The sequence below is a fragment of the Xyrauchen texanus genome, chromosome 4, assembly GCF_025860055.1.
Source record: "Xyrauchen texanus isolate HMW12.3.18 chromosome 4, RBS_HiC_50CHRs, whole genome shotgun sequence".
Lineage (NCBI taxonomy): Eukaryota > Metazoa > Chordata > Actinopteri > Cypriniformes > Catostomidae > Xyrauchen > Xyrauchen texanus.
Genome location: NC_068279.1, coordinates 36,550,948 through 36,566,030, shown reverse-complemented (window position 1 = coordinate 36,566,030; position 15,083 = coordinate 36,550,948). Strand labels below are relative to the sequence as shown.

General features: G+C 39.9%; 2 protein-coding genes across 2 annotated transcripts in view; one reads left to right on the top strand and one right to left on the bottom strand.

The window, feature by feature from the left end:
• The window catches only part of LOC127643085 (SMC5-SMC6 complex localization factor protein 1-like), an 86,268-nt gene extending 85,560 nt beyond the window's left edge, over positions 1-708 (bottom strand). Inside the window, exons 1-2 of the mRNA XM_052125645.1 lie at positions 499-708; positions 98-209 (exon numbers count right to left, since the gene is read on the bottom strand). Coding sequence (XP_051981605.1) covers positions 98-205 — 108 coding nt within the window. The 5' untranslated portion in view covers positions 206-209; positions 499-708. The remainder of the gene's footprint in view (positions 1-97; positions 210-498) is intronic.
• Positions 709-1,021: 313 nt separating this feature from the next.
• The window catches only part of LOC127635998 (uncharacterized protein KIAA0825-like), a 197,092-nt gene continuing 183,030 nt past the window's right edge, over positions 1,022-15,083 (top strand). Inside the window, exons 1-3 of the mRNA XM_052116346.1 lie at positions 1,022-1,164; positions 1,550-1,573; positions 6,446-6,584. Of these exons, the coding sequence (XP_051972306.1) occupies positions 6,454-6,584 (131 nt within the window). The 5' untranslated portion in view covers positions 1,022-1,164; positions 1,550-1,573; positions 6,446-6,453. The remainder of the gene's footprint in view (positions 1,165-1,549; positions 1,574-6,445; positions 6,585-15,083) is intronic.

Genomic DNA, 15,083 nt, shown 5'->3' with positions numbered 1-15,083 from the left:
ATGGTGGTAACTGTTAAGTGTAAGGAATGCACTGCTGAAGGCATTAAACAATATTTAAACCGTTTGTAAAATATGTCTCATTTGTACAGATACTTACAGTACCCCCAATATACATCCCCCCTAACCATCTGATGCCTTGGAGTAATTCTCTTTTCTGGGTGGGATTCTTGATGCCAGACATTTGAAAGATATATTTATTGTCCATTATCCTATAGTGGAAAAAAGGAGATAATGAATGATACCTACCAAGTATAAATGAGCAAATAAAAACACTGATAATATCATTATAATTATTGGGATGGTATATATAAGCAATATAAACAATGCATAAAGGAAGACTCAGGGAGAATTACAAGAGATAAACTGATGCACTCAATGACGGATACAAATGTGGAAACAGTAAGTCATTATAATTTAATTTACTCGGAATCAGATGACCGCTTTGCGAATCCAAATATTTGCTCTAACTGTAAGATGCGTGGATTTCATATACATTACCTGAAACAGAAATCAGTGAAATCACTCTGATGTATGTTGAATTACAGACACGCTGCTTTCACTATTAAATCTGCGCGCCAAATATCGCGCGAAGACTATCACTGACAATTCATCTACATGAAATAGCTTTTTATCGAGCGACCCCTCCAGTACATAGTATATGGTTTTAATGTGACAAACTGTAAGATTTCTTAATTTGGTTCTTTTTCGCCGTTGTTGTTTCTGTCAGTTTGCTCAGTTTTACACCACTTCAAAACAAGCGAACATTTTGATGACCGAGGTCGTTAGGGGTGAAACTTCAGACATGCTGGTATAAAAAAAAAAAGCTTTCACTATTTTAAAAGACAAATATTTAAAAACAAAGAAATCAATTGAGATTTAAAATATTAAATGTATAAAAGCAGAGAAACAAACGACAACATAGATGAATATAATGAAATAACAACAAGTACACCCCCATTTTCTCCGCACATTGAACTGTTCCGCAGTGCGGAAGTTGAAATGGATGTACTTCCGGTTGGTTGTCAGAGACGCTTTGCGCTTGAAAAACACAGCAACACATCGTCAATCATGTTGATAAAACAAAAGGATGCGCCTGTCTGTGCCATTAGACAACTTTCGCTTTCAGACTGAGCAGAACTGGCTGAACAGTTATGTGTCGTGCCCGTAAGCGATCTTGATAGCATGCTATGTATCCACATGAAAGCCATTTAATCTCATACAATACTTTTGTCTACAATCTGTTATTGTCCATTGATATATTTGACTGAAACGCTCGTTCATACGTTCCCATTAAAACTCCCAGTTTCTCTCTGTGTTGCCAGCTGTAATTTGAAGAAAACACTCAGTGTACACTTGCTAATAATTTACCCGCCTCTATTACACTCATGCTTATAGATTCGATTGCTATAGTAAACACTTATCAAATAATTTAGATCATAATTTAGCTGAAATGATGAAAGGTAAAGATTGGGAGTGAAATGCCCTGACAAACTTGCTTTGATTTCATTTCTGAATATCCTCCGTTGCTCTTGGATATCATGTGATGAAGAGCCGCTTATGACAGCGTGAAAAGGTACAGTGAGCTTTGAGTTTTTCTTTTCTTTTTTCTCTCTCTCATTGTATGGTGAAATAATTTATGTTAACATGTGTTTTGTTTAATGCTTTGAAAAACAGTATAGCCACAACTAGAGCAACAGGTGCATTCTAGTGCTCTTTAGAAGGTCAAAGGCAAAACAGCCTATTAATAAAATAAAGAAATGTGTGGTCAATGCAAAACACATAAACAACAATCAGTGGTGATATTTAAACTATTTAAAGTGAGGCCTTTTTCACAGGCACGTAATATGTGTAGTTTTAAACCTAATTATTAATAACGTTTAATTATGGCTGTATGATTATGACAAAATGACATTATTTCCCTTGATCACTATCTATTATAATCACAATCATTAATTTGAATTAATGGAATTTACAATAAATATCAACAGCTTATATTTAGTACAATGAAAGTACATGATTGAAATGTGATTGTGATATTTCTTTTCTACAACAGTTATTTAAACAAGAGGTCAATAATGACTTAAATTTTAGGCACACTATGGCCAGTTATTCTGTTGCCAAAAATGGTCAAACCAAGCCAATGCAGGATTATAAATAGCTAGTTGCAGAGCAATGCACAGACTGAAAGCCTAACTGAAATGTAACAAACACAAACAGGCGGAGTGAAACAAAGTCCTAGTGCTGTTAGGCTTAATATCAGCACTCTTGGAATGTTGCTTGTCAAGTTAGATTAGAGGACTGTAACAAGCTGATGCATAAAATAAAATAATAGATAGACATTTTCAAATACCATCTACTGTCCTACTGTCAAGAACACACATCTAGATTTGAAATTTATTGAATGGGAGATATGAATTCATGTGCTTTACAGTGGACTGTGGTCATTTCAAACTTTTTAAAGGTACTTGTAAGCAATTTTAGCCATTCTGGAACTTCCACAAGACTAAGCTGTTGAATTAGAGGGCTTTCACACTAGTAGTTTAGTTTGAAATTGTTCGCTTGAAAAATTGCTAATGTGAAAGCTGTTTTGCCGACCTGAGACTACCTGTGGGAGGTGGTCTGAGCTCAGTTGCAATGGAACTGGCATGGTTTGCTTGAGTGAGAAAGCAACCTGTAATCGGGTCCGCACTTGTTCATCCTGTGAAATAATTTGCACATGCATTTTTGCTTATTTAAGCATGATGACACCATCAGCTGCTCCAAAACAAACACACGTGCACCAAGAGTGGCAGGGGAACATTGTGGGACACAGAAGATGCGAGGTGCCTTTTTTATAAGTGTGTGTGAGAATACAACCAGCTGTGTCTTCAAAAAACATTCTTTGTGAGTCTAAAGGGATTGATGGAAAGGAGGAGGTGCAAACCGGCTTGACAATATAAATAATATTTTAATTATAAACTGAAACAAAAAGACAAACACACAAAGGTGTCGGACAGCTGTCCGTAAATCTCTCTCTCGCACTGCAGCTTCCAGTCGGCCTTTATACCTTTATACATTTATACACTGATTAGCCTGATTAGGGCCCTCCGCCCTGTCACATTCCTCCCTCGTTCTCTCAGGCCGAGTAGCCCCTGGCATGACGTAAACCCCCTTTCCCGGGAGGGCGCATGCCGTCCAACCCGTCTGGCGGCATGTCATCCCTGTTTTTCTTGAATCTGGGAGCGGACAGGGGGAGGGAAACAACAATGATTAAAAACACAGGGGCTACTCCCTGTAACAGTGCAGTACCCCCTAAAATCCAAAGTAAAATTTGGAAAGGCCAACGCGTAGCGGCAGAGAGAGAGAGAGAAGGAAAAAAACACTTACTCTCCGGCCCCCGGCAGCGGTAACCGCTCCAGGCAGTTGGTTGGAAGCCCCTCCTCCCCTCGTGGTCGGCGGCCGTTCCTCCGTTCCAGGCGGCCAGGCACCTCCGTCCTCCGGTGGATGGCCATGGCTGCTCCTATGGGGTGGATGTTAGCGGTGAGAACTCCTCTATGGCGCATTCCTCCTCCCCGGATTTTCACGTTTCAGAAAAAGAAGTCAAGACTATTTCACTGGAACTTTTTTATGTACATTTTTTCCTTTTTTCCTTTTTTTTTGTTCAACGGTATTGTATGAATATTGTACAAAACAAACAAACTTCTCATTTCCAAGTAAAACAATGCAACTCTTATTATTGCCTGAATGGTATTTTTAAGAGTTTTTAGACCAAGAACATGACAAAAACAAGCTTTTTAAAAAAGCATTTGAGGCAGTAGCTCCTAAATATTTCACACCACTACCTCCAGTCTGAGTGGGGAGCTGTTTGTAAGGGTAGACATGTGGAGAATTGCTGGTGTGCCTTTAAGTGTCGAGAGAATACATCTGCCCCAGCTCTCAGACGCGTGCACACACACACACACACACACACACACACACACACAAACAAACAGGCACACATACATACACAGCACCAGCTCTGTTCCTTGTGTGGCAGCTCTCAGAACTACTCTGGGACTCCACAACATCTGAGTTCAAAATAGATAACAAGACAAAGGAAATAGAGGGTGCATCTGCCTAATTGGGCCCTATGTGGTGACAGCATGAACTTGACACTTTTCCCACAACTCTCATGTGGATGAGGCACAGGCGATGCGCATCCCTTTGTAACATTGGCTACACACATACACACTTTCACACATGCAGACACACATTGACGCAGTCAGTCCCAGTGTAATTACACTGTTCAATTCCTAATCCTGTCTTTAAAAAACCTGCACAAGACACTTTCTCTTTTCATTCTTTCCCCTCAGACAGTAGTGGAGGCTTGAATAGAGTTTAGAAAATAATAAAACACGAGCTTAACTGCAAAGTCTGTCAAGTCAGGGAAATAATATTTGTCCAGCTGGACAGCGTTTCCCTTTGTGCAGGCAAAATTTATGTTGAGATTTCTGTCTGTGTGAGGAGAAAGGGCTGTCGTGTCGGAGAAGAAGTGCGAGCTGCTTGGTGTTTGACAGGGATTATTAAAATCAGCCCAGATGAAGGGGAGAGGGGTGCTGCAAATCCAAATTGACACTGACACTCTCCATTACACTCCACTTGACTTGTGATGACGACGTTGATACAGTCTCTGTCTCTCTCTCTCTCTCTCTCTCTCTCTCTCTCTCTCTCTCTCTCGTGCAGGATTTGTGTCTGCAAGACTTGAACATCGAGGGCTTTATAGCAGTCTGTGGCCAGATGGATTGTTTATTCAAAGCGAGGGCAAAAAGATGTGTCATTCTATATTGCGATGATGTCTAGTACCGCAAGGCCTGCATTTCCGATATGCATGCATTACTGCCGAGTTGTACTGTAAATTGAATGGCACTCCACCTTGATACAGAGAGGGAGGCAGAGAGATGAAAGCAATTGATTGAGACTAGAAATATTTATGGCAGATGATAACTAGTGTCTTGTTCCAGCTTCGGTTTGATGCACAGCCACTGATAAGAATCTTGTTGGATGTGAAATCAAATAATTTTGTATAAGGGGCCATCATATGTGTTCGAGGACACTTTTCATCAAACATAAAGTCTTCTCTTTTCAGAAATACATTCGATCCATTTTGCACAAATGCAGTACATAAGCAGATGTGGCTAGGCAACCGAGCCACAATTTCAGTTTCTAGAGCTATCTGCAGAGTAGGTTATCATGCCAACAATAGTTGTGAAATGGACCTGTGTGGACCTTCTGTAAAATTCAGTCTACGTGCTAATTCACCCTAATTTAAAACAGGTCCATTTTAGCATGAGCAAAGTATCTGGTTTATTCTTTTGTGTTTATCTAATGATAGAAAGGTAATATGATAGAAAGGTAAAATGATACCAGTCAAAAGTTGACAACATTTATGTTTCTCGTGATATCAAAATAATAATAAATATAGCTGCAAGCAACCATTACGGAGCCAAGCCCCCTAAATATCCTATTTGACCTACAGGACCCATAGCACCCAAAGATGTTGTGGCACTATATAGTTTGTCCTAGAGACTCCTAATTTTGCCTGGTGGCTATTGATGCCTACGTCTGTCAGTGTACCAAAGTTCATAATTGTCCTATGTACAGTTCTATGGGCTGCCATAGACTCCCATTGGGGAGGAAGAATAATAAAACTAACGGATGCAATTGGGTCTACAGCCACTTGGCCCCTAATAATATTAATAAAAACTAAAGTCTTGTGCTTAAATTGTTTTGTAGAAAAATATGTATTGTGCTAGCATATGAATTTCTTTGCGAGACTGAAATTTTATACTGAATTGTTGGAACAGATGTTGATGGGAAAAACAGACAACAATTCAAACTCAGTTTCTGGAGGGCCACAGTCCAGCAGAGTTTAGCTCCAACCCTAATTAAACACGCCTGAAGCAGCTAATCAATTTCCTCAGGAGTGCTTGAAGATTACAAGAAGGCATTTTGGAGCAGGCCTGGAGCTATCCTCTGCAGGGCTGCAGGCCCTCCTGGAACTGAGTTTGACACCCCTGGTTTAGAGCAATAATTTAGCAATTTATTGGCTACTTTAAAGAAGCTAAATTATAAGATAGTTTTGATTTGTTTAACATTTTTGCTCACTACATCTCTCCCATGCTTTCATATGTGTTGTGTCACAGTTTTGAAGTTTACAATTAAGAATGAGTAGACTTTTGACTGGTAGTTTAAAAATAGTGATTCAGATACTTACACAGTGTGCAATCAAAAGCGTTAGTGGAATAGGTAAACACATTTGATTTGATGCAAAAATGTCTGATTGGAGATAGCGCTTGCCAGTAACTTGGCAGAATTGGGTCGAGGTCAGTGTACAGGAGTATTTGGTAGCATCATTCCAAGTTCCTGTGTGATCATTTGAAGTGTAGGTTCTTTGTCAAAGTTTCACCAGTATTTCATTGTTTTTTAGGAGAAGATATGGACTGGCGAGGTGACTTCCTAAACGACCATGCATTTGTGGATCTGCAGGTCGAAGGGACACCTGGTGAGCTGGACATCCAGAACTTGATCAGAGACACAGAGGAGAAACTTAGACTCAACGCATGCAGGTCAGAATCAATTTTCTCAAACTTTGATCTTAGATTTCCTTTAAGTTGTTTTTTGTCATGTTTTTCGATGTTAAAATTCTTTCTTCCATCCCAGCCCAATATGCATACACAACAACTATAATGTGTGTGGGGCTTTCAAAACATTGTTTTAGTAGCCTGACATGACAATTTCTGGCTCAAACGATTGTGTGAGTTTTGGACTGGATTGCCTGTTTTGAGCGAAATATGGCAGACAGGCCGGTAGGATTGTTTGAGAAATCTGTTGACAATAAAATCTTTTGCAATTGTGTTTCAGGATTTATTAAACCCAACTATTTCTGCTAAGATACTCGTGGGTGTTTGTTTTGCTATTGTATGCCCATGTGACACGGAGTAAAACATTACTTTAATGCTTTGTCCGATTCCTGCCTCCTCCTTTCCATTGAACCCTGTTACATTGGTGCCGAAGCCCTGTAAGGAGGAGGGATGTGCCGTTGTAGAGTCCTCGCCACTACCATCCACTCCATGCCATGCAGGGGGTTCCCTGGCCTGATGCAAAGGAGGGAGGAGTGGGAGGAGTGACAAGGAGGAGAAAAGGGGCCAGGCATGCATATCGGGCCAGGATATGCCCCAATCGGGCTAATCAGCCGAGGAGAGGGATAAGTGCAATGAGATCGAGAGAGAGAGAGAGAGAGAGAGAGAGCTACAGGTAGCTGCCCTGTATGCGTTTACGTTTGTGTGTCCTTTTGTTTAAGTTTAAAAACATTTATTAAAAACATTACTTTGATGCTTCGTCTGGTTCCCGCCTACTCCTTTCCATTGAACCCTGTTACAGCTCACAAGGAGTAAAAAATAACAATGGCCTAAGTCTAAGAAATGTTGCAGATAAAGAAAGATATATGATTATATATCTTTGTGTCATTCACTGATAAACAGTGAACAAGATGACAGCTCCTCCGCACACACATGAATACAATGGGTTTGTTCAAGCTGGCCCTTTCAAAAGAAGGATATCTCCCTGAATACTGATAGAGAGGGTGTTTCAGTCTCAAAGGTGGTGGTTCTTAATGAGGGATATTGTGTATCATGATCTAAAATGATCCAAGAATTTACAGACAAATTACCTACATGTTTGTACTTCAAGGACACTATATAAATTGCCATCAATACCAAAAAGTTGCATTATTTGAGAAGACTCAAAATTGTAAGGGGTGTAACTGCAGGTGTATTAGTCCACAGAATGCGTGCAGTGCTTGAGTGAACGTTGTACTCTGGTATTAATTTGGAGAGCTGTTATTTCCTTAGAAGCTTTTTCCACTTTTGGTAATCCTAACATTGAGACCATATGATTAATTGAGGGTTGATGAATATCATGCCACTTCATCTGAAATCAATGAACTTAAACACGCTCTGAATGCAAGCTTGGAGCTAGACGTCCTTTTTTCCATTTTGATGGAAGGTTGAGGCATTATCAGATATTGGTGTTTTGTTGCTGGTGAAGGACATGTTGACGAGTTCCTCTAAACTGTCTCTTTTTTCCTTTTTAAAATTCATAATCTTTTTACACCAACCATGCATCTAATACATTATTTTAAGGGGTATCAGTGACCAGTGACAAGAACAAACAAATAAATAAATTATAAAAAAATAAAAAGTAAAAGAGTAGTTTACCCCAACATTTTTATTTTGTTATAATTTACTCATATGACTTTCTTTAAGTGATAGTTCACCAAAAATGATATTTCTCTCGTTATTTACTCATCCCCTTTTTATTTCTTGTGTTCAACACAGTGTTTTTTTATTTATTTATTTTTTAATTGCTGTATGAGGTGTATTTGTCCATGCAATGTTTAATTCATGTCTTTTAACTCAATATGATGAGAGAGTCTCGTTCACATGTACACATTTTCTCGCAAGAACTTCCGGATGTATCGTGCACAAGTGAACGAGCTTCATTATTTCTTTGTTTGTGATACAAAGCAAAAAACATACAAACAAAATTGCAACTGAACTTGACAGCCATGTATTTTTTTTGTATTGGACAAGAGCAGCTTTGACATTTTGTTCCATGGAAATGAAATCATACATGTTTCAAGCAACATCTAGGGTGTTTAGATGATGACAAACTGTCGGATCTGCCAAAATTCCGACCTGATTGGACTGACCAAATTTACAGAGTTTTATAATTATTGTAAAACATAGTTTTTTTTCTTTTTTTTTCATTTGCATTAAAAATAGACTCATCTGGTGGCTGATTCACACCTGCATTTGTAGTTCTGGAGGACAGAGCTGTCTTTGTCTTTCTCGCTTTCTCAACCTTAACCTCTCTTCTCTCCCTCTATCCTTGTCTGTCCACCTCATCCTCTCCCTCTCTCCCTGATGGCACCTCTCTCCATTGTGCCGCCCGCACCAAAAAAATCTATTTCTGCCATGCTTTTATCCTTTATGTTGCACTGAAGACACTCGCAGGACAGAAGGTTCTTCGCTAAATGTGTTGTGCTTGAACAAAGGCAGTCTCACCCCCCTACCATTAGACACACGTGCTCATTCCTGTCCGGCTGGCCTCTCTCCTCTCCAAATGGGAAAGTAATAATTAAAGATTCCACATCTTGAAACGAAAACCCTTGTGCGGGTAATTCAAGGATTATTACTGAAGGCTAAGACAGTTTTTCTGCCTCTCTAAGCATTAAAGGGTTATTTTGTGTTCTTGGAGAAAGCTGGAAGATGGGGAACCATTATAAGAACAAAGAAGCTGGATAATAAGGAATTGTGTGTGTGAGAGAGAGAGAGAGAGAGAGAGAGAGAGAGAGAGAGAGAGAGAGATAGATAGATAGAGAGAAAGAAACTCAGCTCTGGTGGTCAGTCAGCCCTGGCTGGCTTAATTTGAGCCGATTCGGATGGAGGTAGGCGGTGACTTCGCCCTTCTCCATGACCTCCACCAGGGTGGGCTAAAGCTGTATTCTACACCTGCTACCTAATCCACTTATCCATGTTGTGGATAAATTATAGAAATGAACAGGAAGTGAAAGAGAGATTGCGGCTGCCCTGCTCTATTCACGGCCATAACCTATTTATGGGTCAGTGTGGCTGGCCGACTTTCAGCTCTAGAATGTCAGAAATTTGCCTAAGAGCTGCTTCCTAATTGAAGGAGATTAAGATAGCCTGTCAAACAGCCTCGGATCTCCCAAACTGAAACGCTGTTATCCAATTAAGCTACATCAAATTAGACACTTGGAGAGGCCACCGGTAGTATGTGGCCCCTAATGAAGTGTCAGCCATAGTCCAGCAACGGGAGACCAGGCTTTGGATTTCACCGCAGTCGGGAAATGGCTTACAGCAGAGAGCTGCAGCACGATGCCAATTTACCTTGTGCGAGTAAGTGTGTGTCCTGACAAATAACCCGTGGGGGTTTGGCACTGGAGGAGGCTAAGCGGGCCAGATCTAGAGTCTGCAGGATCCACTTTCACACGCTTCATTCAGTCCGGCTTATTCTGGAGAAAGAGCCCTTCTTTGATAGCTCCTAGATAGGCTATTTGTTTCCTGGGCACATGACTTGGTGCTCAGTGAAGCTGAGGCTTTTTTGAAAGAGATCTCTTCCTTTCCTCCCCTCCCCTTTCACCCTTCTCTTTCCTTCTTTGCTTCTCTCTCCTGGAGCGCGACAGCCCACCCACACTAAATTAATTTTGACAAGGAACTTAAGATAACGTCAAAGCGCTGACTAATCAGTGTATTGGGTTTCTGTAAGGCAGAGAGCTGTGAAACATGCCATCATATTTAATAAAAGACTCCCATCGCCTCTCTCTTTCAGTCTTTTTCTCTTGTTCCTCCCCGCTCTCTCTCTCTTTACCTGGTCTGTCATGTCTGGTTTGCACGGATTTGAAAAACAATTACAGTTTTTGGAAGCGTGATTGGCAAACGGAGAGGTAACAGAGAATGAGGCTTAAGGGAGCCTTTCCTAGTCTCTGCGTTCTGGGTATTGTGTGAAGCTGGTCTCCCTGAAATTCCTTTCAACTTCCCCTTTTGTTGTTGTTTGATTTAAAGGGTAGATTAATCAGGAAGTTTTTGTGCTTGAGGCAGTTGACAGTCCTTTTTGGCTTTTGTGTTTTTTTTTCTGTATCTTTCTCTCTGTTCTTTTTCTCTTTTCCTGTGTGTCTTTCAGAGTGAGGTAAAATGATATTATTGGATCAGATAATCTGGAGGTTTTTAGCACACCTCTTCAGGTGAGGTCGGGCAACAGGACAATTTATCTTGATTTTCTCTTTCTACATGTACATACCATCTTATTCTTAGTTGCATGCTCTCATATACTGTAGATATATGTACATATACAGCTTTATACATTAATATATATTTATACATTATAAATGCATTATTACATATGATCAGTAACCAAAAACAGAAAATGAGTGTAATTAATGCGGCTGGAATGCGATATTAAGATGGTGCCCACCATGGGTACCACCAATATGTAAAATAAAAGAGCTTTTTTCAGGCCACTAATATTCATGGAGTCACTGGAATTGTCAAACTTTTTGAAAAATAAATAACTAAAAATATTTAGTAAACATTTTAAGAATATCTTCTTTTACTTAAGGGTGCACTTGTTAAATTTTTGTTTGTGTCATCTTGGATTTAAAACCATGATTAATTTAATCCATGAGTGAAAATTTCCAATAACAAGACGGTTACTGAAATTAAGCAAGTAGTATTTAGCTGATCACGTGATTTTATAATGGCAGCCCCCATGAAGGCACCCCTACTCCATGTATAATTAAACTGCTTTTATAGGGTTACTGATATGACTAGAGTCCTCATCTCATGAGTGGTCATGATTTTATTCATAAGTTTCAAATTTACAATTCATTTCTTTAGGAGTAAAACTTTTTTATTTTATTTTTTTTTATGTGAAAAAAATTACTGAGTGCACCTTTTAAAGGAACAGAGGATTCCTCGTTTTCATTTTGTTATTGTGTAATGTTATGAGGTCTGGGCTGGAATTAGAATCTTTCTGCATCTTCATTGCAGTTGTCACCATCAGTGACTGATCCTGAAAGTGGCAATGTTCTCTTGCATAGCTCTAATTTGCAGTCCACTCTGTTTTAGTGATATCACAAAAGAAAACACATTGAAAATTACACCTGCACATGCATTTACATCCACTGATTATTAGAGGGTACCCACTTGTCATTAAAAATATATACAGCTATGGCCAAAAGTATTGGCAGTGACAAATGTTTTGCAAAGTTTGCTGCTTGAATATTTGTAGATAATTTGTTCACATGTTTCTATGGTATACTGGAAAACAATGATAAGCATTTCATGAGTTTGAAAGGCTTTTATTGGAAAAACATTCAATTTATGCAAAGAGTCAATATATTTACAGTGTTGACCCTTGTTCATCATAACCTCTCTAATTCACTCTGGCATGCTGGATATCCGCTTCTGGCCCAAATCCTGACTGATGGCAATCCATTCTTGCCTTATTAGTGCTCGGAGTTGATCACAATTTGTGGGCTTCTGCTTGTCCACTCGCCTTTTGAAGATTGACCACAGGTTCTCAATGGGATAAAGATCCGGGGAGTTGCCTGGCCACGGATCCAAAATTTCAATGTAATGATCTTCGAGCCACTTCATTATCACTCTTGCCTTGTGACGTGATGCTCCATCATGCTGGAAAATGCACGGATCATCACCAAATTGCTACTGGATCGTTGGGAGAAGTTGTTCTTGCAGGACGTTTTGATACCATTCTTTATTCATGGCAGTGTTTTTGGGCAGAATTGTGAGAGAGCCCACACTTTTGGATAAAAAGCAACCCCACGCATGGATGGTGTCAGGATGCTTCTGTTGGCATGACACAGGACTCATGGGTGGGTTCACCATTTTTTCTCCAGACAATCGGTTTTCCAAATGTCCCAAATAGTCGGAAGGGGGCTTCATCAGAGAAAATAACTTTGCACCAGTCTTCTGCTGTCCAATCCTTGTAGTTCCTGCAGAATTTCAGTCTGTCCTTGATGTTTTTCTCGGAGAGAAGTGGCTTCTTTGCTCCCCTTCTTGACACCAGGCCATTGTTCAAAAGTCTTCGCCTCACTGTACATGCAGATGCACGCACTGGTGGTGACACGATTCCGTAGATGACTCCTCAGGAGGAGTGGGTCCTGGCACTTGCTGGACAATCTGGGACGTCCTGAAGCCTTCTTCACCGCAGTTGAACCTCTCTCCTTGAACTTCTTTATGATCTGGTAAATAGTTCTTTCAAGTGCAAAATTCTTTGCTGCAATTTCCTTGCATGTGAGGCCATTTTGATGCAAAGCGATGATGGCTGCACGTCTTTCTAGAGGTAAATATTGCGAACAAGAACACAATGTTTGGAAGCACGTCTTCCCTCCTTTTATAGCAATCAGTCTGCTCTTATAATCCAATCAGAATGATAGACTGATATCACATGAATAGTACTCATTCACACTTTCCCAGGTGCTGCTGCTATAATTAGTGAAATGTTAGCTGGTCATTTTGTGCCAGGACCAAAAAACTGTGAAATATGGGTTTTTCTGATAAAGTTATTTTTTTTGGCCAATGAAGCTTTTTGCAATTATTTAAAATGCACAATTCTGCACAATAATCTAGAAACAATGCAACACCACAACAACTGAAGCAGAATAAATTTGTGAAACACAACATTTATGTAATTGCCAATCCATTTGTCAATTAGGCAAAAATTAAGGCCATTAAAAAGAATTTAATTACATTTCCAGAGATATTTTTGTTTTGTTGGAACATTTTCCTCCTCAGGTCATAAGATTGAATTAAATAGTTTTTTTAATATCTCTTTTGCACAGGCTGTTTTTGCATGCATGTGTAGAAGCCAATAGAATCATCTTTTAATTTGACACCACCCATTTGATTTAGTCTAACTTTGCACCAATTAGATGTTGGAAGGACCGCAGTGTACTGAAATGTAAGTTCCCCACAAAATAAGACATTTTGTGACTATCACAATGAATTTGAAGAATTGTTTTATTTGGCCACTACATTTCCTATAGAGCACATCATTAGACTAATTTCACAACCCATTCACAAGTAGAACTGCACAGTTAATTAAAATAAGATAAAATAATGATATGGCCATATGTGATTACCGTAATTTCCGGACTATTGAGCGCACCTGAATATAAGCCGCACCCACTGATTTTTAAATAAAATATTATTTTAAACATAAATAAGCCGCACCTGTCTATAAGCCGCAGGTGCCTACCGGTACATTGAAACTTTACTCAGGCTTTAACGAAACACGGCTTGTAACAAAAATAAATAGGCTTTAACGAAACACGGTGTGGCAGCGGGGGCGTGGTCAAGCGCCCGTCCGGGAGAGAAAAGCGGTAAGGGCGCTTACACCTGCGCTAAATTATGTCTAACACTGGTGTCTAATTTGTCACCGTGTGACAGTTTTCCCAAGAAGGACACGTGACCCAAGGCACTTGAAATTAGACACTTACAGCTTTTCTCTCCCGGACGGGCGCTTGACCACGCCCCCGCTGCCACACACGGCTTGTAATAAAACATTTGCAGTAAACAGTAGCCTACCAAGAAAGTCATTGGTCACTATCTTTCTCGTCCTGTGCACTGAAACCACTGAAGTCATCTCCTTCGGTGTCGGAGTTGAATAGCCTCAGATTAGTTGTCTTTTTGCACTTGAGTCAATTCCTCACGCTGCTGTTTCCAACGTCTTATCATCGACTCATTAAGACCAAGCTCCCGTGCAGCAGCTCTATTTGCTATTCCAACAGCCAGATCAATCGCCTTCAACTTGAAAGCAGCATCATATGCATTTCTCCGTGTCTTGAGGGTGACAAAATGACTACCGTAATCAGAATGATGGGAAGTTTGAGCGCGCTCGATTTAATCTAAACAGTAAACAAAAAAAGTTGTTTTGACCTTAACCCGTTCGGCAATTTCATTGGTCTAATGAAAGCTTCACGCTGCCAAAAAAACTGAGCACGTCACCGAATGTTTTTTTTTTTTTTTAATAAAATTTGAAAGCGGGAAAAATCCATATATTAGCCGCGTCATTGTATAAGCCGCGAGGTTCAAAGCGTGGGGAAAAAGTTGCAGCTTATAGTCCGGAAATTACGGTATTAAACAGCACAAGGATGCTGTTTTATGTGCTTGTCCAGGGCTTATAAAATGCTGTTTTTTTGCATTATTTAATTCAAACGGAATGTTGTGATAATATTTTCTTGTTCACTGCATGTCCCCAAATATAAATTATTGCAATGAGAAACTCTGACAACGTCATTGCTGTCACTCTGGCAGAATTTTGGCTAAAGCTGACAGCATCTGCTTTTTTGATTGATGCCAGTCCAAACGAGTGGCCAGACCAAGACACTCCGTGACTCACTTTCCAGTGATTGGTGACAGCATCCAGCACTAATAGACAACAGATCACATGGCCATTTGTATGTACGGATGAGGGGTGGGAGTTTTATGACGTTTTAGCGCTGTGTGCCTGCACAGATGGAA